The sequence below is a fragment of the Macrobrachium rosenbergii genome, chromosome 8, assembly GCF_040412425.1.
Source record: "Macrobrachium rosenbergii isolate ZJJX-2024 chromosome 8, ASM4041242v1, whole genome shotgun sequence".
Lineage (NCBI taxonomy): Eukaryota > Metazoa > Arthropoda > Malacostraca > Decapoda > Palaemonidae > Macrobrachium > Macrobrachium rosenbergii.
The window spans coordinates 57,328,407-57,350,554 of record NC_089748.1 but is presented as its reverse complement, the minus strand read 5'-3'; the positions used below and the strand labels follow the sequence as shown (position 1 = coordinate 57,350,554).

General features: G+C 35.3%; 1 protein-coding gene across 3 annotated transcripts in view; it reads right to left on the bottom strand.

The window, feature by feature from the left end:
* ERp44 (Endoplasmic reticulum protein 44) overlaps positions 1 to 22,148 on the bottom strand; it is a 157,127-nt gene that overhangs the window by 42,200 nt on the left and 92,779 nt on the right. Inside the window, exon 1 of one of the 3 annotated variants that reach the window (XM_067107862.1) lies at positions 2,327 to 2,478. The exons of 1 other annotated variant lie outside the window; for it this stretch is intronic. In XM_067107862.1, coding sequence (XP_066963963.1) covers positions 2,327 to 2,371 — 45 coding nt within the window. In that variant the 5' untranslated portion in view covers positions 2,372 to 2,478. Of the gene's footprint in view, positions 1 to 1,982; positions 2,129 to 2,326; positions 2,479 to 22,148 lie in introns of those variants that run through there. One more of the 3 variants, XM_067107864.1, reaches the window with a different exon arrangement.

Below are 22,148 nucleotides of genomic sequence, written 5' to 3'. Positions count from 1 at the left end.
ACAATGCGCTCACACAAATAAAATCCAATCAGAGCTCCAGTCACTGTGACAATGTTAACATAAACAAAACACTTGGAAAAATTTCAAGAGTATCCACATGAGATCCCTAATTTAACCAACCATTTTCTTGATAATTATTACAATTTCAGATTATCTCAACTGTACTGCATTATATACACCCTTTTCCATATTGTTCAATAAAAAAATTGGTAATTCTAAGCAGTAGTTCCGCGGTGAGCTAGACTATTGTAATTGACGTTTTCCTGTTATTTTACTTGCTTTACAAGAATTTGAAGTAACATTTTGTCGCCCGCCTGTAACTAAACTGTAATTGACCTTTGAAGACTACTCGACGGGGTAGATCTAAGCCGGCATTCTGTGGCGAGCTCCCCACCCGCCTCCATAACTAATACGGCAAAATTGTAACCAGTAAACACCCCTTAAATGTTTACTGGTTACAGTTTTGCCGCATCAGCTATGGAGGGGGGTGGGGGGCTCGACGCGGAATGCCGGCTTAGATCTACCCCGTCGGTAGTGTGGTCTTCAAAAGGTCAATTACACTTTAGTTACAGCCGGCCGACAAAATATTACTTTAAATTCTTGTAAAGCAAGTAAAATAACATAGGAAACGTCAATTGCCATAGTCTAGCTCACCATGGAACTACAGGCTTAGAATTACCAAAAAATTTCATTACTAAACGATATCTCCGCACAAAGATCTTCCTTAGAATTACCCAATTTACTATGTTTGCAATATTTTGGTTTGGGTATAGAAAAATTCCGTGATTCTGATCAGAAATTAATGCATCCACTAATTTGTCTTGAGCAATTCTAAGTCATATGTCTATAAACATTAGCCTTTTTGGATGCAAGACATCATACAGTTGACAGGATTACTCCACAATCATTCAAAAAACATATATACCTTTGTTTCGATTATTAACTCATTTGATATTGGTATATGTTAGGTATAAAGCCGCCATTCTTAAAATGATTATATAGAGTAGTGAAAAACTGTGCAGTACCGGAAGGCGATAGAGTACTTGCATGCACCAATTGTGCCATCACAACCTCTTATAAGGTTAGAGGGGGTGGTTTGAGAGACATTCACATAAAACTGAAACTTGGAGAATTACTTTAGGATTTATACATTCTCAGACAACCAAAGCATATAATACTAAACTTCCAACTGGCACAAAACTTAACTATTACACATTAACCACTAGAAGATCAGTATTGGCTTATACACCAGCAAGCAATATAGTAGTTGGGCCACAATGAATACCCTGTTATTAAAACAGCCTTCCTTCACTTGCTTTTGTTAAAAATCCATAACTTTAAATCTTAAATTAGACTAGAAAACTTGACATGCAGACTACTTTGTTAGCCTATTGCAGAAACTAAGAATTGCTCCTAGAGCACAAAATCTAAACTGCTAAACAAATAACAACATTGCTGGTAAGCTAGCCTATGTGGTAGCAAAGAATATGACCAATTTTATTGATGGGAAGGGATCATGTGAAGTCAAAATCAAGTGGTCATGTAACACCAAATTTAGAGGGGCAAGTGTGGCAAAAAAATTGATAAGATAGTGGTTTGCCACGATGTTAGCAAAAAAAAAAAAAAAACAGTTAGCTTTGGTCTAAACAATGGAGAAAAAATAATTATTTCATGCTCTTACTGAGTAATTACTCATACAAATATTCAGTAGTATTTACAAATTCGAATGAAAGTTTCAGTTCTGGCTAAAGATTGCTGAAGTAAGCCTTCACAATAAGGACAGCCTGACGTAGGCTACACTATCACCTTAGGCTTGCCTGTGCCAAGCATACCAACACTTCGACACCCTGAGACTTCACTTAAAATTTTGGCATTTCGGATTGACTCATCACTAAAGCATTCGCCTAACTGTGCATAAGGTAGTAATAGAGCAGCCGCAATGTAATTGGCGGATATTTAATTACTAAACGTGAGTAGCCTACACCAATGAAGATGTTTTGGTCCGTAGATTTCTTGGATTATGACACAATCAACTCGTGGTTCTACACAAAAATGACGTATGCGTACATTACAGTTATTTTGCGACCGTTCACACTGAGACAGCAATACCACCCAAGTTCAACAGCATTTAATGTGTGTAATAAAACCGTCAAACTGTTCAGTCTTGTCAATTTATCACGATGTATTTCCCTAACCGAACAGTTTGAGAAACCCGACACAACCATCCCGTGTCACAAATTCTTCCGTTTCTCGGGCTAATACACATTTTATCTCATCACATTAATTCCCAAAGGCATTCACGTATATTCACGCTAACGATACTCACCAAAATAAACGCGAGAACCATTTGAACAGGGTTAAATTTTTGCATTTTTAAAAGAGAGACACTCTAACCACAGATACACTTCGATAACAGCTGGTCTCTGCACAACACGTAGACTTCTCAGAAAGTGTTGCCACAATCCCCGGCTAATCAATTTTTTTTTTGCCAAATTAGTGATAAAGTTGCTATTTGTATACCCATTGCGTGTGAAGGACGTGTGCAATGACAGACAATCGTCAATTAGCATATTACAAGACGTCTATTCACGACAGGAATAAACGATCAAAATTCCTTAATTGTCAACGGCACCTTTTTTCACTTTTGCTGTCAAATAGGACCCGGGGAAACAACTCGAAAACAAACTTAGGATATATTTTTTAAACCAACATCATATGCATGAAGCGTAAATATTACAGGTAAATATAAATTCACAATAATTAAATTTCGTTGTGATATTACAAAAACTACCAAGGAGTACGTCACAAGACCGAAATATCCGGTTTTGATTAGCAGTAATAAATTTAATTAATTTCATATCAAAGCATTCTAGACTCAGAGAAATTTAAACGACCATAAACATGATTTTCTAACTCTCATCCGATAAATTTCGGTCACTGGAAGCAAAGCAGTGAATAATTTATGGATATTTCACGAAATACCAATGAAGATTATCGTACATCATTGGAACTTACTACCGTTATCGTACATTTATAAGAAAGTTATGTACCAAGATAAATCCGTTATTAGCCCTACAAGGACCGTGGAAGTTATCAAAGATATATTTGGTGACAAATTATGATTTATTTGCGTCTTGTATATCTTGCAAGATTTCAGTAACAATGAATGCATAGTCAATAGTCTGATACCCAACGATCTGTGTGGGTGTCCCACCCTTCGTCGATACTTTCACTTCCATTTAAATACGAATCATCATTATAAATATATATAAATCCGTTGAGGGAGGAGTAACATAAAATTTTCATACGTAAAGCGATAAATGCATCCTGAGAACTCTAATTAAGAACATGAAGTCTGCGAGAGGCAAAAACCAACATTAAGCTTAAGATGACACGACGCTCACCGGAGGCCTATCTACCTTGAAAAGGTGGGGGTAGATGCTATGAGCCACTAAGGTTAAAACTTTCACTATACATAAATACCACTCTCATTTAGGGTAGATGGCAAGAAGACGTAGGCTTACCCAGATATTTTTACAAGGTGCAGGTTATGTATATTAAATGAGATACACACACACACACACACACACACACACACACATATATATATATATATATATATATATATATATATATATATATATATATATATATATATATATATATATATAAACAATGGGATACAAAACATCAGTGATTCCCTCAGAAGCTTCTTTACTGCTGTCTCCGAATAATCCTCATTCAAATAAATTTTACTGAGGTTTCTGGGGAGTATGTTATCTTCCACATAGGCTTCATCGAAATGGCACCTACTCGGACTCTTCTTTTTTGTAAGCTCCTGTTTTCCGTTTCTCAGCAGCCTTTTCTTTCTAACATTTCTGCCACTCTGACATTCCGAAACGGTCATCGTTGCTTCGAAATGTAAACATCCGCGTCACATGATCAACTGACATCCAGCAAACGCGACTCATCTTTTACCTAATTCACGCAAAACCTTTGCCCCTTTTCAGTTATCTAGCCATTGACATTCAAAAGAAAATCTTGGTAGAAAAACTATTTTTTTTATTAAATTACCGGGTATTTCATTTTTCCAGCTACAGGTCTGCTTAACAACCTGAGGTAAGGATTTCATCGTTACGATATGATATTTCCTAGCAATTATTTGTTCATCATTCTCTTAATCTAAATTTTAACAATGGGACTGCGTTGTAGTTAATGGTTTCATAATATAAAATACATGAGCTATAGATAGATACTCCAGGTTCTTTTCTACCAATGGGCCTACAATAAACCACCTTTGAAGGCTGGAATGCTGTGCAGTGATATAGATATAATACATACATGCATGTATATGTGTGTATGTATATATACATGTATATGTGTGTATATATATATATATATATATATATATATATATATATATATATATATATATATATTATATATATATATATATATATATATATATATATATATATATATATATATATATATATATATAATGTGTGTGTAACTGATTCACGAAGATATGGAACGTGATGAGTGTATAAATAAGGCAAATGTCACAAAGGAAAAAAGAAACAACGGAGTGGTTGCTTGGCATTTCGACATAACGGTCCTTGACTAGCAGTCTGATGAAAAATATAAAACTATGTTTACAAGAAAGCTCGCATAACTGACAGCTGACGTACAGATATCCCCGAGGGCGGGGATTACAAGGACCAGATGCGCCTGGCATCCGACACAGTTGAAGAATTAGTGGACCTACCAAAACAAAGGTAAATCTTTTGAGAGGTTTTGCAAATTATTAGGCCAACTGGCTCAAAAGCAGGGAGGAGTCAATTAAAGGATTATACATGGGAAGAGACTAACCACCAAAACTGAACTGATTGGATATTTATAAAAGTACAACACATTTTCTCTTTTGGCAAACAATAAAAATTTTTGCAAAATGAACATTTAAAAAACTATTAAACATACAAATACATAGAAAACATATATAAGGTAACTAATTACTAATTAGTTTTCTATGTATGCGTATGTTTAATATCTGTATGTCATCTGTCAATTATGCGAGCTTTCTTGTAAACATCCTTTTATATTTTTCATCAGTCTGAGTGCCTAGCAACCACTCTTTTTCCTTCGTTGTTCTTTTAAATAATATATATACTGTATGTATGTATCTATATTTACTATATATTAAATAATATATATACATATGGGGAAGAGTTAATGAAGAAAAGAACTAGATAAATTTAACATTTCGTAAACAGTAAAAGTACGTAATATCGTATTTCCCTCCAGAGCATAAGAGCTATCTGGCACTGAGACATACTGTATGACTGAAATCGCAGAATTTATTATTATTTATTCGTATATAAAAATGAAATACCATAAATTGACTACGAATGATATATAATATTATATATATAAAATATATATAAAATGAAATATATATATATATATAATATATATATAATATATATTTATTATATACAGAATGATATATATGTATATATATCATTCGTAATCCTTTTTCCTATTTATGGTGTTTCACTTTTATAAATTTTGTGGAATATTATTACGCATTAATAAAGTAAATAATAATATATGTATATTATATATATGTATATATATACATGTACGTTTATATAATTTAAAGATGTTAAAAAATCACACTAAATAAATAAACATATAAGACAAGCAAGAGGTGCGAACCAAGTTAAATGTTTTAAACATATCTTCGATGTGAGGTTGACGGAGTGTGAGGATGTTAATCGGATGCTTTCGGAAAAATTTATGAAATAATTTTTTTCTTTTATACTTCGAAATTAATTGTGACTATGAGCAATGATTATTAGTAGGAATTTTCAGTTCTGAAAGTGAATGTTATTTACGGAAAGTAACTCAAGGACAGCTTAAATTTTTGGCAATTCACCCTCAGCTTTTGCAGCATTATTTCGGACTCTGAATTCACTCCTTCGTGACTTTACACTATTTATATTTTTTTTCTTTTGTTTCCGTCCATCATAGTCACAGCTCTATCCAGATTGTGTCAGTTAATAGGGATTCCTTCGATATGATGATACCAGATCATTATCGACATTTGAAACTGAAAAAACCACAAACAGAAGAAATATATTCAAAAGCACAGTCAATTTCGTGCTCCCTTTTCAGCTATAGACCTGGAGACATACTGAAGTGGAAGCACGACGCTCCGAGATTGTATATGCTTCTGAATATATATGTCCCCCAATTTGTGTTTTTTTTTTTTTTTTTTAGTTTCCTTCGATGTGTTCCGCTGAGGGTGCTTACTAGTTTGAACCTGGCATCAGCTGACGGTTTCGTGAAAGCAGGAAAAAAATGAACAATTAAATTATAAGCATCGGTTTTATTTTGTATTCCCGCAAGGTATTTTAATAATTTACTTACATTTTTATGTGTATTAATTTGTTAATTTATTTTTTCTTCTTTAATGAGTGGCCTCTTCTTTCTATATATCTCATTGCCTTCTTTAACTTCTTTCTAATGGACTGGAATATAGAATTTAGGCCAAAGGCCAAGCACTGGGACCTATGAGGTCATTCAGAGCTAAAACGGAAATTGGGAGCATAAAGGTCTGAAAGCTGTAACAGGAGGAAAACCTCGCAGTCGCACTATGAAACAAATGTTAATAGACGCTGGATAGCAAGATGGAAGAAAGAGAATATGAATGGAGGTACAGTAAAAGGAATGATAGGGGTTGCAGCTAGGGGCCGAAGGAACGCTGCAATGTACCTTAAGTAATGCCTACAGTGTACCGCGTGAGGTGCACTGGCAGCGCTACCCCCTTACGGGGACTTCTTTCTAATGAACACCATATTCTCTGGAAGCTTGAATTTCATGTTAATGGCCCCTGTGGGCTTGTTCCATATGAATAGGGTTCATCCTCTGAATAATAATAATAATAATAATAATAATAATAATAATAATAATAATAATAATAATAATAATAATAATAATAATAATTTAATATTTATTTATTTATCACTTTTCTTATCACCTGTTTCTTTGTGCAGGCTGATTTCCCCTTGGAGCCCTTTTGGGTTTATAATCTCTGGTCCATAAAGGTTTTCAGCTGAAAATTTAAAGAAAGAAAGAATTAAATGAAGAGAGAAAGCGCAGAAGACTGAACAGGAAACACACTTGGAAATCTAACTAACTCGCTGTAGAAAACAACGAACCTAATAATGATAAAGCGGAAACGGGTAAGTAGGAAAATCTAATACTGATAAAGCGGAAAAGGGAAAGTAGGAAAATCTAATACTTATAAAGCGGAAAGGGGTAAGTAGGAAAATCTACCCAAGGACAAGTAAATGTGCGCGTACGATAGAAATTCAGTTATCCTTTTTTAAGATTTTTGTTATATGTAATCTATGTAATTGCTGTAATTTTTTTAGCTATAAATTCAAAACTGTTGATTATACATGTGTTTATATATAAAAAATTGTGCATAAATGATAACGACTCTTAATAGGAAATGCTTTGCTTTTTTGCGTCGGTCGAGCTGAGTAACAGTCTGGGGGTTTCCGTGTCCTTCGACATTGCATGACGTGTTTGAAGCACTTGTTATATACCCGCCACTTTCTCTTTCTCTCGCCTGAAATTTATTCATATACTGTATATATATATATATATATATATATATATATATATATATATATATATATATATATATATATATATATATATATATATATATATATATATATATATATATATATATATATATATATATATATATATATGTATGTATATGTATGTATATATATATATATATATATATATATATATATATATATATATATATATATATATATATATATATGTGTGTGTGTGTGTGTGTGTGTGTGTGTGTGTGTATGTGTGTGCTCCACCACCAAATAAATTCCAGTAATGACAACAAGAGTGAAGATAAACTCCATAGTTACCATCTTGAGATAAGATGCTGAAAAAATCATATATTTGCATCTACAGAGAGCCAGTAGGCAGAACCTCCTCATTCCTAGTAAGTCTCGACCCGCGCCCCGAAGAACAGGTATTTCTGAAGAGCCTCTAACCAGTTTTTCCCGGCTCCCCCTTACCACACCTCCTCCTCCCTCCTCCTCCTCCTCCTCCTCCTCCTCCTCCTCCTCCTCCTCCTCCTCCTCCTCCTGCCCCCGAATAAAAACGAAAAACTCCGGGGAAGTGTTAAAGATGACTCAATAAAACTCCTGGAAACGAGATTTTGTGTAGAACTTACGTCACTAGGAAATAGACTGCTTAAACAGATTTCAAGGGCATATTTTTCATACTTTTTATTTAAATATTTAAACATCCGGACATCCATAACATTTATGGTACTGGTTATGAGACATGAAAGTAACCTGTTATTGCTGAAAAAAATAATAGGAAAAAATTACCTCAGCAGCTTAGGAGCAGTACTGTTGAAACTTAATTTTCTTTTTCTTTCTCTCTATCTCCTCACAGTGCAGACAAATATTGCTGCCAATATTTAACACTAAACATGGTGTATGCCTAGTTCCCTCATTTATCAACGGATATTTGTAAAATAAAACCTATTATGAAAAAATACCTTCATAGTATTGACGTACTCGAGAATATGGGTCAATTTTCGATTTATGGATGTAAGTGACAAGCCTTAATTAAGTAACACCTGTGTCTGATACAGGTATGGAGTTTCATGGCCCGTTAACGAAGTCTCCATCTGTAATTCATGTTTAAATTATATGAATGACGACTGAAAGATATGTCGCTCCTGAATTAGGACTGGCCAGTGATAAAGTGGCGTGGTCATAATTTTATATACATACATTCTATACACACACACACACACACACACACACATACATATATATATATATATATATATATATATATATATATATATATATATTATATATATAAATATATATATATTATATATTATATATATATAAATATATATATATATATATATATATATATATATATATATATATATATATATATATATATATATATATATATATATATATATATATATATATATATTACATGTATATATATACATACATGCATACACACACACTATATATATATGTGTGTGTGTGTGATCGTCCGTGTTGTTGGCATCAATGATTAGAATAGGGTAGCCTTAATACTACTAAACGTAAAGAAACAACTTAACTTTTATGAGTAGTTATCTAGCCGCAATTAGCCCTTCCGGTCACCAGATACGATAATCGAACATGAAGGTGAGATACAATTTCCGGTGAGGGGTTAATACTAAATCCATATATTTTTCTATAGTCCAACTGCAACCTGCATAGCTTCATGGTGATTCTGATTTATGGAATAGTGTTAATATTTATTCATAGATGAAAAAATGAAATATCGTTAATATTTATTCATATATGAAAAATGAGTGTTAACATTTATTCATAGGTGAAAAAATTAAATAGTTTTATTATTCATTAATATATGAAAAAATGATAGTGTTAATATTGATTCATAGATGGAAAAATGAAATAGATGACGATGGTACTGGAACAACCAACGTGATCGAACCTCTTCTGTAACGAGGGTTGGAATCTAATCGATACCAAAATTAAGCCTAATTCAAGCCAGATTTTACGGGCAACTGTCTTGTGGAACGATGACAGAAAACACTGGGGAATTAAGAGGAAATGGAACAATGCCTGAAACGTAATATATATACGAAAAAGAACACAAAAGGATACTACAGTATACATTACTGAAAAAATTGATTTTATTTATATAATGGCATCACAAAACTAAGGTCACCTTGGAGGCACTCACGTGAAAATCAAGGTTGACAAAAGGATCACCCAAGGATGGCAATGACCTACAGTCTTTTCTAAATTCGTGAGAGCAGTGGTTCTTAACCTTTGTCAGTGCCCGTACCCTTGATATCTCAGAAAATGTTCTCGTACCCCCATCCAATATAAATTCAATACAAACATATGATAAATATACAGTAAATATACAGTACCATCGCACTAGCTATCATGTCTCGTACCCCCAGGTTTAAGGTTTTGCACCCCTTGGGTGTACAGGTAACCCAGGTTAAGAACCATTGCGTTAGGGACTCTTCCAAACCGTACTTTGTACGATACGAATTTCACGTTGTTCCATTCACGGATTCTAAAGCAGATGTAATTTGAATACACTGTCTTTTGAGAGAGAGAGAGAGAGAGAGAGAGAGAGAGAGAGAGAGAGAGAGAGAGAGAGACAGAGAGAGACTTTCAATATCACATTACAAACCCTTGGACATCAACGTAATTTTGCCAAGCACTCCACAACAGTGGTAATCAAGGTAGCATTACAAAATTGTCCTGCGCACTCTAATAAATCTTGCTCAGGAACAACCTATCAATCCCCTACAGGAAAAGATCGGTAGCGGCGTAACGCAGGTAGGTACCGTTGTGCTCAGCGAAGCCTGTAAGAAATGAGCAGTAATGGGATGGAACCAGACGCACAGAAAAATCACCTGGGAGATGGAATTGTATGTTGAACGATAAATGTGCTTTATTCTGATCTTCATCTTTTTTACAGAATCTCGTCGTTCTGGTCAATATAAAAGTTTTTTTCTTTGTCGTTATTACGTCTAACCCTATATTAATTCACATTATTCGTGTAACTATTACTCTCATTATTATTATTATTGCCATTACTTCGTTCAAAATTTTTGCTGAAATACAATAAGGCAAATAACATATGATTCGGTTTTTATTCTGGACTAATATTCAGAAATGAAGTCCAAAATCAGCAACCCCCATAAATGGCAACGATCTTAAAAGAAGCACAAAGATATTTCACTATCCTCGAAGTTGGATACTCTCTTCCGTTCACGCGCCGCCCCCATCCCATAACCTTGTTTCTCTCTCTCTCTCTCTCTCTCTCTCTCTCTCTCTCTCTCTCTCTCTCTCTCTCTCATACTTCCGTTTGATAAGGGTATAAGTCACAATCCTTTCGGCTTTTGTATAAACAAATCTTAAAGCCCTGCTTTGTTTTGACACTGCACCGAAATCAAGAGGAAGCTCTTCTGCTACCTTTGTTTGGACTTCCTTCAAGGCTGCATAGTTTGTTTACGAGTGTATCACGTTATAGTTCCCAAGATGGAAGAAGTACTGAATATTCTCGTGTTTATTCCGCAGGAACTTGAGGACTCAAGGCAGAAATGTTATTTATTGGTCTGTGGTTCTTCTTATCTATTCGTTTGTTATTAGTTATTTAGTATTTCATTTATAGTTATAAAAGTATTCAAGCGTATGTTCTCAGAAGTAATTAAAGCGAAAGGATTTTTCATATCGTAATATCTGAGTACAATACATGCCCACGGAAAAAAAGTGTTTAGATATTGGCGACCATTTCTTCTTTTTCTGCATAATGTACGGGGGTTAACCATAAGACAATAAGAGCCAGTCCTTTGCACAATCCTTCACAGCCACAGCTCCTAAAGTATGAAACTATAATTGTGTTCCTCTGCATTTCCTAAATACATGAGTCTGCACAGATGAAAACTTTCTAGAGAATCAAGGTGAAAAGGCCACTTACACTATCTATTAATCATATCCCCTCTCTCTCTCTCTCTCTCTCTCTCTGAGAGCTCTCTCAGAGGGAGAGAGAGGGAGGGATATGATTAATAAACAGTGTAAGTGGCCTTTTCACCTTGATTCTCTAGGAAGTTTTCATCTCTCTCAGAGAGAGAGAGAGAGAGAGAGAGAGAGAGAGAGAGAGAGAGAGAGAGAGAGAGAGAGAGGGGGGATATGATTAATAGACAGTGTAAGTGGCCTTTTCACCTTGAATCTCTAGAAAGTTTTCATCTGTGCAGACTCATGTATTTAGGAAATGCAGAGGAACACAATTATAGTTTCATACTTTAGGAGCTGTGCCTGTGATGGATTGTGCAAAGGACTGGCTCTTATTGTCTTATGGTTAGCCCGCGTACATTATGCAGAAAAAGAAGAAATGTTCGCCAATATCTAAACACTTTTTTCCGGGGGCTTGTATTATACTCAGACATTACGATATGAAAAATCCTTTCGCTCTAATTACTTCTGAGAACATACGCAGCGGATAAATAAGGCGCTCCATTTCCGTTCGAGTTACCTTCTTATGCAAGCTTGGTCAAGTCGAGGATGGTCTTTCTCCGTTAGCGCTTTGGTAAGGGAGATAGCTTTCAGTGAATGCGGTAAGTACGATCTGAATCTGAGAACGGGATGGGATATATAAAGCGCTTAGGTGAGAGAGAGAGAGAGAGAGAGAGAGAGAGAGAGAGAGAGAGAGAGGGGGGGAGGGGATTTCAATGTAACATTAAACATTCTTGGGCATCAACATAATTTTGTCACGCAATTCATCACGGTGTATGTAATCATAGAGAGAGAGAGAGAGAGAGAGAGAGAGAGAGAGAGAGAGAGAGAGAGAGAGTCAGAAATCAACATAATTTTGAGGGTCAATATAAGTAAGAGAAAACACCCCTGGAAATCAACATAATTTTGTCAAGCAATTCATCACGGTAGTATATAATCACAGTAAGAGAGAGAGAGAGAGAGAGAGAGAGAGAGAGAGAGAGAGAGAGAGAGAGAGAGAGAGAGGGGGTTTCATATAACATAAAACACCCTTAACATACACATCAACATAATTTTGTGAAGCAATTCATCATTCTGGGCATCAACATAATTTTGTCACGTGGTGTAAATAATGAGAGAGAGAGAGAGAGAGAGAGAGAGAGAGAGAGAGAGAGAGAGAGAGAGAGAGAGAGATCAATATAACATAAAACACCCTTGGAAATCAACATAATTTTGTCAAGGTGGTAATTTATCACGGTGGTACATAACCATAGGAAGAGAGAGAGAGAGAGAGAGAGAGAGAGAGAGAGAGAGAGAGAGAGAATTTTTCAATACATAACATAAAATAATTTTGTCCCAATTCATACACATCAACATAATTTTGTCAAGCAATTCATCGCAGTGTTAAATAATGAGAGAGAGAGAGAGAGAGAGAGAGAGAGAGAGAGAGAGAGAGAGAGAGAGAGAGAGAGAGAGAGAGAGAGGGGGTCAATATAACATAAAACACCCTCATCAACATAAAAAGCACATCAACATAATTTTGTCAAGAGAGAGAGAGAGAGAGAGAGAGAGAGAGAGAGAGAGAGAGAGAGAGAGAGAGAGAGAGAGAGAGAGAGAGAGAGAGAGAGAGAGAGAGAGAGAGAGAGAGAGGGGTTCAATATAACATTAAACACCCTAAGACATCAACATAATTTTGTCAAGCAATTTATCACGGTGGCATATAATCATAGAGAGAGAGAGAGAGAGAGAGAGAGAGAGAGAGAGAGAGAGAGAGAGAGAGAGAGAGAGAGGAGGGGGCTTAGAGAGAGAGAGAGAGAGAGAGAGAGAGAGAGAGAGAGAGAGAGAGAGAGAGAGAGAGAGAGAGAGAGAGAGATTTTCAGTGGATAAACGTAATACTTATTAATAATCACATTACACTTGATTTCTTAAAATTGAATAATCTTGATTGTTTTTACGACCAGTCAGGAACCTTCATAAACTGAGCGCTAATTGCACACTTGTGTTCTTCATATCTATCGTAGATATTGTATAGTAAAAACTATTTTTATTGTTTTTAATGTTTTTTTCCGTAGGATTTAACATCGAAATCGAGAGTACAATAATCTGGAAAACAACAGAGAGAGAGAGAGAGAGAGAGAGAGAGAGAGAGAGAGAGAGAGAGAGAGAGAGAGAGAGAGACCGTGCACTTAGTAAAGGGAATCATGGACTCAGCCTAGCTGCCAATTAGAAGGTAAACGTGCAATAGTGGAGATCCTCAAATAAAAATATGGGTTTTTTGACACATTTGCACGACTTGAGAACTCTTATTATGTTCACGCCGAGCTTATAATGCCTTCTTTATGGTTGACCGTCCAATAAGACACCAACTAACTAAGACGCGAATTATTCGTCCACAGATTCTAGACTCAAGAATCAATAACATATACTTATACACATACATCAGTAGACGAAACCTATCCATACTTAACAAGCCCACAGGGGCCACTGACTTGAAATTCAAACTTCCAAAGAATATGGTGATCACTAGGAAGACGTAAGAGGAAGTAAAGGGAAATACAGAAAGAAGAGATACCACTTATTGAAAAAGAAAAAATAAATTAATAAATAGATAAATAGATAAAAATGTATCAGAATGCAAGAGGAATAGTATTAGGGTAGTAATGCATTGCATTTTCGTTTGAACTTCCGAAGTTCCAATTGCACGATATCCTCTGGGAGGCTGTTCCACAGTCCAACGGTGTAAGGAATAAAGGACCTCTAGAACTGAGAAGTTCGACAGCAAGGCACATTTACTGCATATTGGTGCTGCTGTTCAGCGAATCTGGTTACTTTCGGCAGATAATGGGGATCAGGGATCAACTGTGAATGTGAAAGATCTCTGTGGAAATACAACTTGTGAAAAAGTGACCAACAAGAGACCATCCGTCGATGGCCCAAGTCATAACTGCTACTATTAAGAAACAGAAACCTACCACCACGAACCATTCTATCTAAAAGAGATAAATCTCTCGCAGAAGCAGACATCCACACCACACTGGTCACAAGTTATGCAGGAGTGGACAGCAGCCTCTTGTAAATTGCAGTGACGCCATGTGAATGAACATCAAAAGAGCTACTTGTCCAGCCCTTACCTGGAACAAGGCTGTCACAGCCAACCCAAATTTACCTGGCCTAGGACTCATGATAGAATTTAAATGATCAAGTGACGTTCTCATGCCCCAAGAACAGGTGGAAGTGTTGGCGGATGAACCAGTGAAGTCACTAGATGAAGATGACCCGGAAATGGTTAACCTCGTAAATTGCATATCTGAAGCTAATATCTAATTATAACAGCTCTGTTTATCTACTTTCTATATTTCCTTACCATGCATCTTTGTACAAAATAATTATAAGTTGCACTTCAACGCAGAGAAGATTGAAATTTAAGTATTATTGTTAATGAAATTAAATTGATAGAAAATGTATTAGCAGTATGGCCAGATATGTTGACTTAAAAGTGCTTCCCTTTAGAATGATTAATAAATTCTAAATCAGTGCTGACAATGATACCAAGGGGATTTTTGTTAGCATCGATTAGCTTACAGACTAAGTTCATTATAATTCAAGTAATAACGTATGAATGTATCACTGACCTTTGTCATGTTTTCTCGGTTACCAACCTCTTTAAGGGAAGAGGGCTTAATTTTCACAAAAGCACACATATATAAATGTATGTATGTATGTATTTAAATAAGATTATGTATGTATGTATATATTTATATACATACACATGTATATATGTATATATATATATATATATATATATATATATATATATATATATATATATATATATATATATATATAATACAAAAGCTTTCAGATTTTATCCTGTAGCTCAACTGCATTGCGTTTATGTATGCATGCACAGACGTACAGTTACACATAATTATCGAATGCAAACGCAAAGAAGTTAGGGAATTGAACAATAAAGGGGAAAAGAAAAGGAGTTTAACTATAACTGTTTTCCACCCACGTGCTTCTTGACTTGCAGGTGTTGGCTGTATGCACAGGTGTACCTCGAGATGCCAATTCATGTTATTATTATTTTTTTTTCATCTGGCGAGATAGAACTAAAATGACATACTTCCCTCGAAGCAGCATGGGCGAGATTTTTGACATCAAAGGGTAGCACGTTAAAGATGAAGAAATTTCTTCTGAGAGAGCATCATTATACCGCCGCGCCGTCTACTCCAGAGTTGTCCCAGATCTTGGCAACATAACACCGTTTCCCGCCTTTCCCAACTAGTCTATTTTCTATCGTTATGAAGTTACGCCTCGAGACAGTTGAAGTCTTTTATTGGCAAGCATTCAGTTGGAAAAAGAATTCAATATTATGATTCTTCATTTCTATGTCTTTCACCGTTAGTTTCACTCATGCAGAGTAACGTTTTGTTCGTATTACGAATTAACTGTTTGTTTTAAATGTGGATTGGTTTAGTTATCTGTGAATAATTTCAATCAAATTTTCATTTAAAGAAACATGTGCATTTTCCAAAATAATCTGAAGTTTTGCTTTGTAACTCTTTCCTCGTTGAACAACAGCGTAACGTATTTGTCTCATTGACTGTTCACATGTAACATTATCCACAAACGCAAGACCGTCGGTTTATTTGATTTCTTTGTGTGTGTGTGTGTGTGTGTGTGTGTGTGTGTGTGTGTGTGTGTGTGTGTGTGTGTGTGTGGTTTCTGTCAAGAGCTATTACGTATACTAGACGCACTCGATCACATCAACTCCACTTGTCAGCATTAGGATCGCCTTTAATTTCCTGGTGAAAATGTCCCAAACATAGTTTGTAATTGTCCGAAATGAAAATAAAATTAATATGCACGCGACACGACATTGAAATATCACTGATCGAAAGAGCTTCGTTAGCACCTTTTTTCGATTTAAGTTGTAAAAATGCGAAATACATGTGCTGCAATTACCTTTCGTCTGACATACACGTACATGTGTTCATATATGTGCACGTTTGTATGTGTATATATAAATATATTCATATATATATATATATATATATATATATATATATATATATATATATATATATATATATATAAAAATTCTTGTTTTAAGTACATCGCGTTACAAGATTTCTCTTATTTCACACCATCTTTTTATCACGTAATTTAGTCGGAAAACTTCTGATTTCTGGTAGTTGATAAGATTAAGACCTTCACTTTCAAGCAGTGTTTAAACAATTTCTTAAATTCCTAACGATTTCTTAATAATGCTTATAAAAAATATTCGTCGGTTTGTGAAAACTGACTGACACGGTGCTAACGATTCGACATCTATTCGTCACTTTGGGATGACATTGTTATTTGAAATATAATGGATATTCGTCACACACCGAATCTAAAGTTGAAATTTTGTTTCATATAAATACGTACAATATAGGGTGAGAGGGTAGGATATATACACATTTATTTATTTGTCATATATATATATTGGTATAAAAACATTAAAAATAGTTTTATTAGGTAAAAGTCTTTCAATGTTGATGGAAATAATTTATTTTCACTGAAAGCATAACACTGCATTTCTGTTCTAGATATAACTACGAAGCTTTTTTAGTAATGAGGCAAATTACGGTAAAATGAAATGTGATCAGGATTGCTAATAACAGGAATTGTTCCACTACAACAGCTCAAAAGGTCATTAAATTTATCACTTGATAAATTAACGGCCTGGATAATCTGCTGTGGTTGCGCAACACTGAACTTCTGTTTTCCCTGCGGTTCGAGAGTCAATCAGTGATATTAATTTGAGTCAATCAGTGATATTAATTTCTGTTTTCCCTGTGGTTCGAGAGTCAATCAGTGATATTAATTTCTGTTTTCCTGTGGCTTTCAATGTGGCTCGAGAGTCAATCAGTGATATTAATTTCTGTGTTTTCCTGATATAATTTCTGTTTCCCTGGTTCGAGAGTCAATCAGTGATATTAATTTCTGTTTTCCCTGTGGTTCGAGAATCAATCAGTGATATTAATTTCTGTTTTCCTGTGGTTCAATCAGATAGTCAATTAGTGATATTAATTTCTGTTTTCCTGTGGCTCGAGAGTCAATCAGTGATATTAATTTCTGTTTTCCCTGTGGTTCGAGAATCAATCAGTGATATTAATTTCTGTTTTCCCTGTGGTTCGAGAGTCAATCAGTGATATAATTTCTGTTTTCCCTGTGGTTCGAGAGTCAATCAGTGATATCAATTTCTGTTTTCCTTGTGGTTCGAGAGTCAATCAGTGATATAATTTCTGTTTTCCCTGTGGTTCGAGAGTCAATCAGTGATATTAATTTCTGTTTTCCTGTGGTTCGAGAGTCAATCAGTGATATAATTTCTGTTTTCCTGTGGTTCGAGAGTCAATCAGTGATATTAATTTCTGTTTTCCTGTGGTTTTCCCTGAGGTTCGAGTCAATCAGTGATATTAATTTCTGGTTTCCCTGTGGCTCGGTTCGAAGAGTCAATCAGTGATATTAATTTCTGTTTTCCTGTGGCTCGAGAGTCAACCAGTGATATTAATTTCTGTTTTCCCTGTGGTTCGAGAGTCAATCAGTGATATTAATTTCTGTTTTCAATCAGTGATATTAATTTCCTCAGTGATATTAATTTCTGTTTTCCCTGTGGTTCGAGAGTCAATCAGTGATATTAATTTCTGTTTTCCTGTGGTTCGAGAGTCAACCAGTGATATTAATTTCTGTTTTCCCTGTGGTTCGAGAGTCAATCAGTGATATTAATTTCTGTTTTCCCTGCGGTTCGAGAGTCAATCAGTGATATTAATTTCTGTTTTCCCTGTGGTTCGAGAGTCAATCAGTGATATTAATTTCTGTTTTCCCTGCGGTTCGAGAGTCAATCAGTGATATTAATTTCTGTTTTCCCTGTGGTTCGAGAGTCAATCAGTGATATTAATTTCTGTTTTCCCTGTGGTTCGAGAATCAATCAGTGATATTAATTTCTGTTTTCCCTGTGGTTCGAGAGTCAATCAGTGATATTAATTTCTGTTTTCCCTGTGGTTCGAGAGTCAATCAGTGATATTAATTTCTGTTTTCCCTGTGGTTCGAGAATCAATCAGTGATATTAACTTCTGTTTTCCTCAATCAGTGATATTAATTTCTGTTCGAGAGTCAATCAGTGATATTAATTTCTGTTTTCCCTGTGGCTCGAGAGTCAATCAGTGATATTAATTTCTGTTTTCCCTGTGGTTCGAGAATCAATCAGTGATATTAATTTCTGTTTTCCCTGTGGTTCGAGAGTCAATCAGTGATATAATTTCTGTTTTCCCTGTGGTTCGAGAGTCAATCAGTGATATTAATTTCTCAATCAGTTTTTTCCTGTTTTCCTGTGTTCGAGAGTCAATCAGTGATATTAATTTCTGTTTTCCCTGTGGCTCAGTGATATAATTTCTGTTTTCCCTGTGGTTCGAGAGAGTCAATCAGTCAATCAGTGATATATAATTTCTTCTTTTTCCTGTGGTTCGAGAATCAATCAGTGATATTAATTTCTGTTTTCCTGTGGTTCGAGAGTCAATCAGTGATATTAATTTCTGTTTTCCCTGTGGCTCGAGAGTCAACCAGCGATACTGTTTGAAAATCCTTGGCAGAATGGGAGGCTTTGTAGAAAAGTTTTCCTTTCTTTTCTTTATCCATATGCAGTTGCCTTATTTTTTGCCCAATCGACTGGTAAGCCCTCGTCGGATGACCTAACTCGGAGAATCCTAAGTTGTTGAGAATAATCCTTCCAGTCGGTGGTCACTTTCGGTTCTAGTTCTATCTCCTTGTAAGGACTTTTCTTAGCAAGTCTAATAACCATTGCCAACTGTGGAGGGGTGAAAATATCTCCTGCCCTTTTCATTGCCCTCTCAATACTACTATAGTTCCTCGTTGGACAAGTCGGTATAGTTCTTGGCTAGCACTCTGCTGGGCCCGCGTTCGAGTCCCCGGCGGGCCAATGAAGAATTAGAGGAATTTATTTCTGGTGATAGAAATTCATTTCTCGGTATAATGTGGTTCGGATTCCACAATAAGCTGTAGGTCCCGTTGCTAGGTAACCAATTGGTTCTTAGCCACGTAAAATAAGTCTAATCCTTCGGGCCAGCCCTAGGAGAGCTGTTAATCAGCTCCTCAGTGGTCTGGTTAATACTACGGTATACCTAACTTTTTTCCTGACTGCTATTCACTGAGTCTCCTTCACATTGACCATGACCTGTTTCAAAGTACACAGTGATTTGCTTTACTGAAATTGAATTCTCCAAAAAATTAAGCAACACAGCTGGCAGTATGGAATTCATTTTGTCCGCCACATCCATCACAAAAAAAGCCAACATCAGTGTACTTTGAATTCTTGTCTGCTTCTGCTAGCCAGCTTCTGATGCTTCAAGAAGCATTTTCATTTGCGCCTCGTTTAGCGATCCCTCCATGCCAAAAGAAACAAGAACCCTCGGTATTTCCTAAATTATATATTTTAAAATTACAGCATGACAGTTTTCTTTTGTAAAAGAGTTCATTGCGGAGAAATTTAGGCAAATATAATACTTGTTCCAGGTCGAAATTCGCAACAATTAGTTCATTATTCGACTTAGCCCTCTCCTTTGTTGTTTTCTTTATTTCTCCATCTAAATCTCTTTCTGTTATATGTTTTTCATATCGACATTTCAATTCCTCTCGCTCACTCTATTTCCTTTCCGGAATGCTTCACACACACACCACACTGGTCCTTTTTGGGCACATGAAATTTTAACTTCTGAGTTTTGAATATCTTTCTGTAAAAAGAAAAGCTAACATTATTTCCACTGTTGTCTTCGGTATAAAGTTGATACATTTTGGCGATTGTCAAATCTGGATATAAATATTGTTGGGTGGAGCTTTTACGACAATAATGGGACTCCATCCTTGGGAATCTGTTAATGTGCTCTATCACCTTTAGGTTAAGTCTTTCATCCCCTATCTTTAATTTCTCCCTTCTACCTCCACGACCTTCTTCTTGCACAGTTCCATCTGATGACAGTTTGTTCATTGCGGTCCTAATTTGCCTCTCATATTTAGTGTTTAAAAACACCACTACACACCGGTAATTCTCTACCGTCGGATTTTGGTAAGAAATATAAGAATGTTGTGGTTCTACGACTCAATTTCCTATCTTTGTCATTCTTGGTGTCAGTAGCTTGAACATGTCGACATAACCATTCCCTTTGCTTTGTAATACGTCTTAAAAACCACTGAGAATGGTATTTCTTTCTTCGTGTTATTTCATTACAGCACAGACCTCTAACACTGCACAATTTTCTTTCTGAAAAGCATCGTGGCTTCAGGTTTCTTCTTACGTATGCATAACCAGAGTTACGATTTTCTTTGCACAATTTTCGAAGCCTTCTTTTTCTGAAAAGTTATCCCTTTTTAATGGCGACATTCCAATGGGTTGTTTTGCAAATCCATCGACTTCAAACTGTTCAGGATATGTTACACTAACAGAATCAGAAACATTTTCTTTTTCTAAGATATCTCTCGTATTTTGCTCACGCTTTATCACAATTCTTACTTATTATCACACTGCGATTTTTGCAACTGTTGTTGTTTTCAAAATGAGAAAAACAAAGTAGCTTTTGACATTCGGATCTTGCAGAAGCTGCAAACACATCACTCATTCAACCTTCACTGTCAAATATACTGATGAGTGATATTTCATCCTCGGATATAAGGTCATTACTGTTCGGCACATACACTGGATCACTGATTGAGTCACACTCTGAACTAAGTACATCAGAAACATCCATGGGAGATCTGTCATTCTCAAGATTCTTTTTGATGGAAGTGATTGATACATCAGAATCCTCAGAATCAGAGTCGTTTGAGGTATTTTTCTTGGCTAAATTTGACAAAGGTATATCATCATCAATATCTGGGGTACAAACACTGGACTGCTGTTCTTCAAAACCAAGTATAACTCCTCTCCACCATTTATTTTCTGGTTTCCACCACATTTTGATTGGGAGTCAATTCTCAGCTTTTCTTTTTAGAAGAAATATATATATATATATATATATATATATATATATATATATATATATATATATATATATATATATATATATATATATATATATATATATTAATATTCCATAATATTTCTATTATTAATTCTTTTCTAAAATTGAACAGCAGACTCCGAAAAGTTTATGATTGTCAAAAACAAGTTGTTACACATAAATTAGCATAACACCATCACATGAATATAAAGTTATCATACAGAGCAACCAAATGGTTTTAATTAACGATGCTGCACTTTGTGAAAAAAAACAAAGTGCGCATTCGAGAAGCCTCAAGTTTTCACAAAGCGACTGGTTTAGTGTGAAATGTCGATATTCGACAGTGTTGATATTTTATATCTCGAAAATCACTTGAGATATCAATTTGAAAGTTTGTGACATTAAAGATCAAAATATGTTTGTTTTTGTGGTAGTAATAACTCATTTTGCCCAACATGTGCGATTTGAAGGTTTGTGG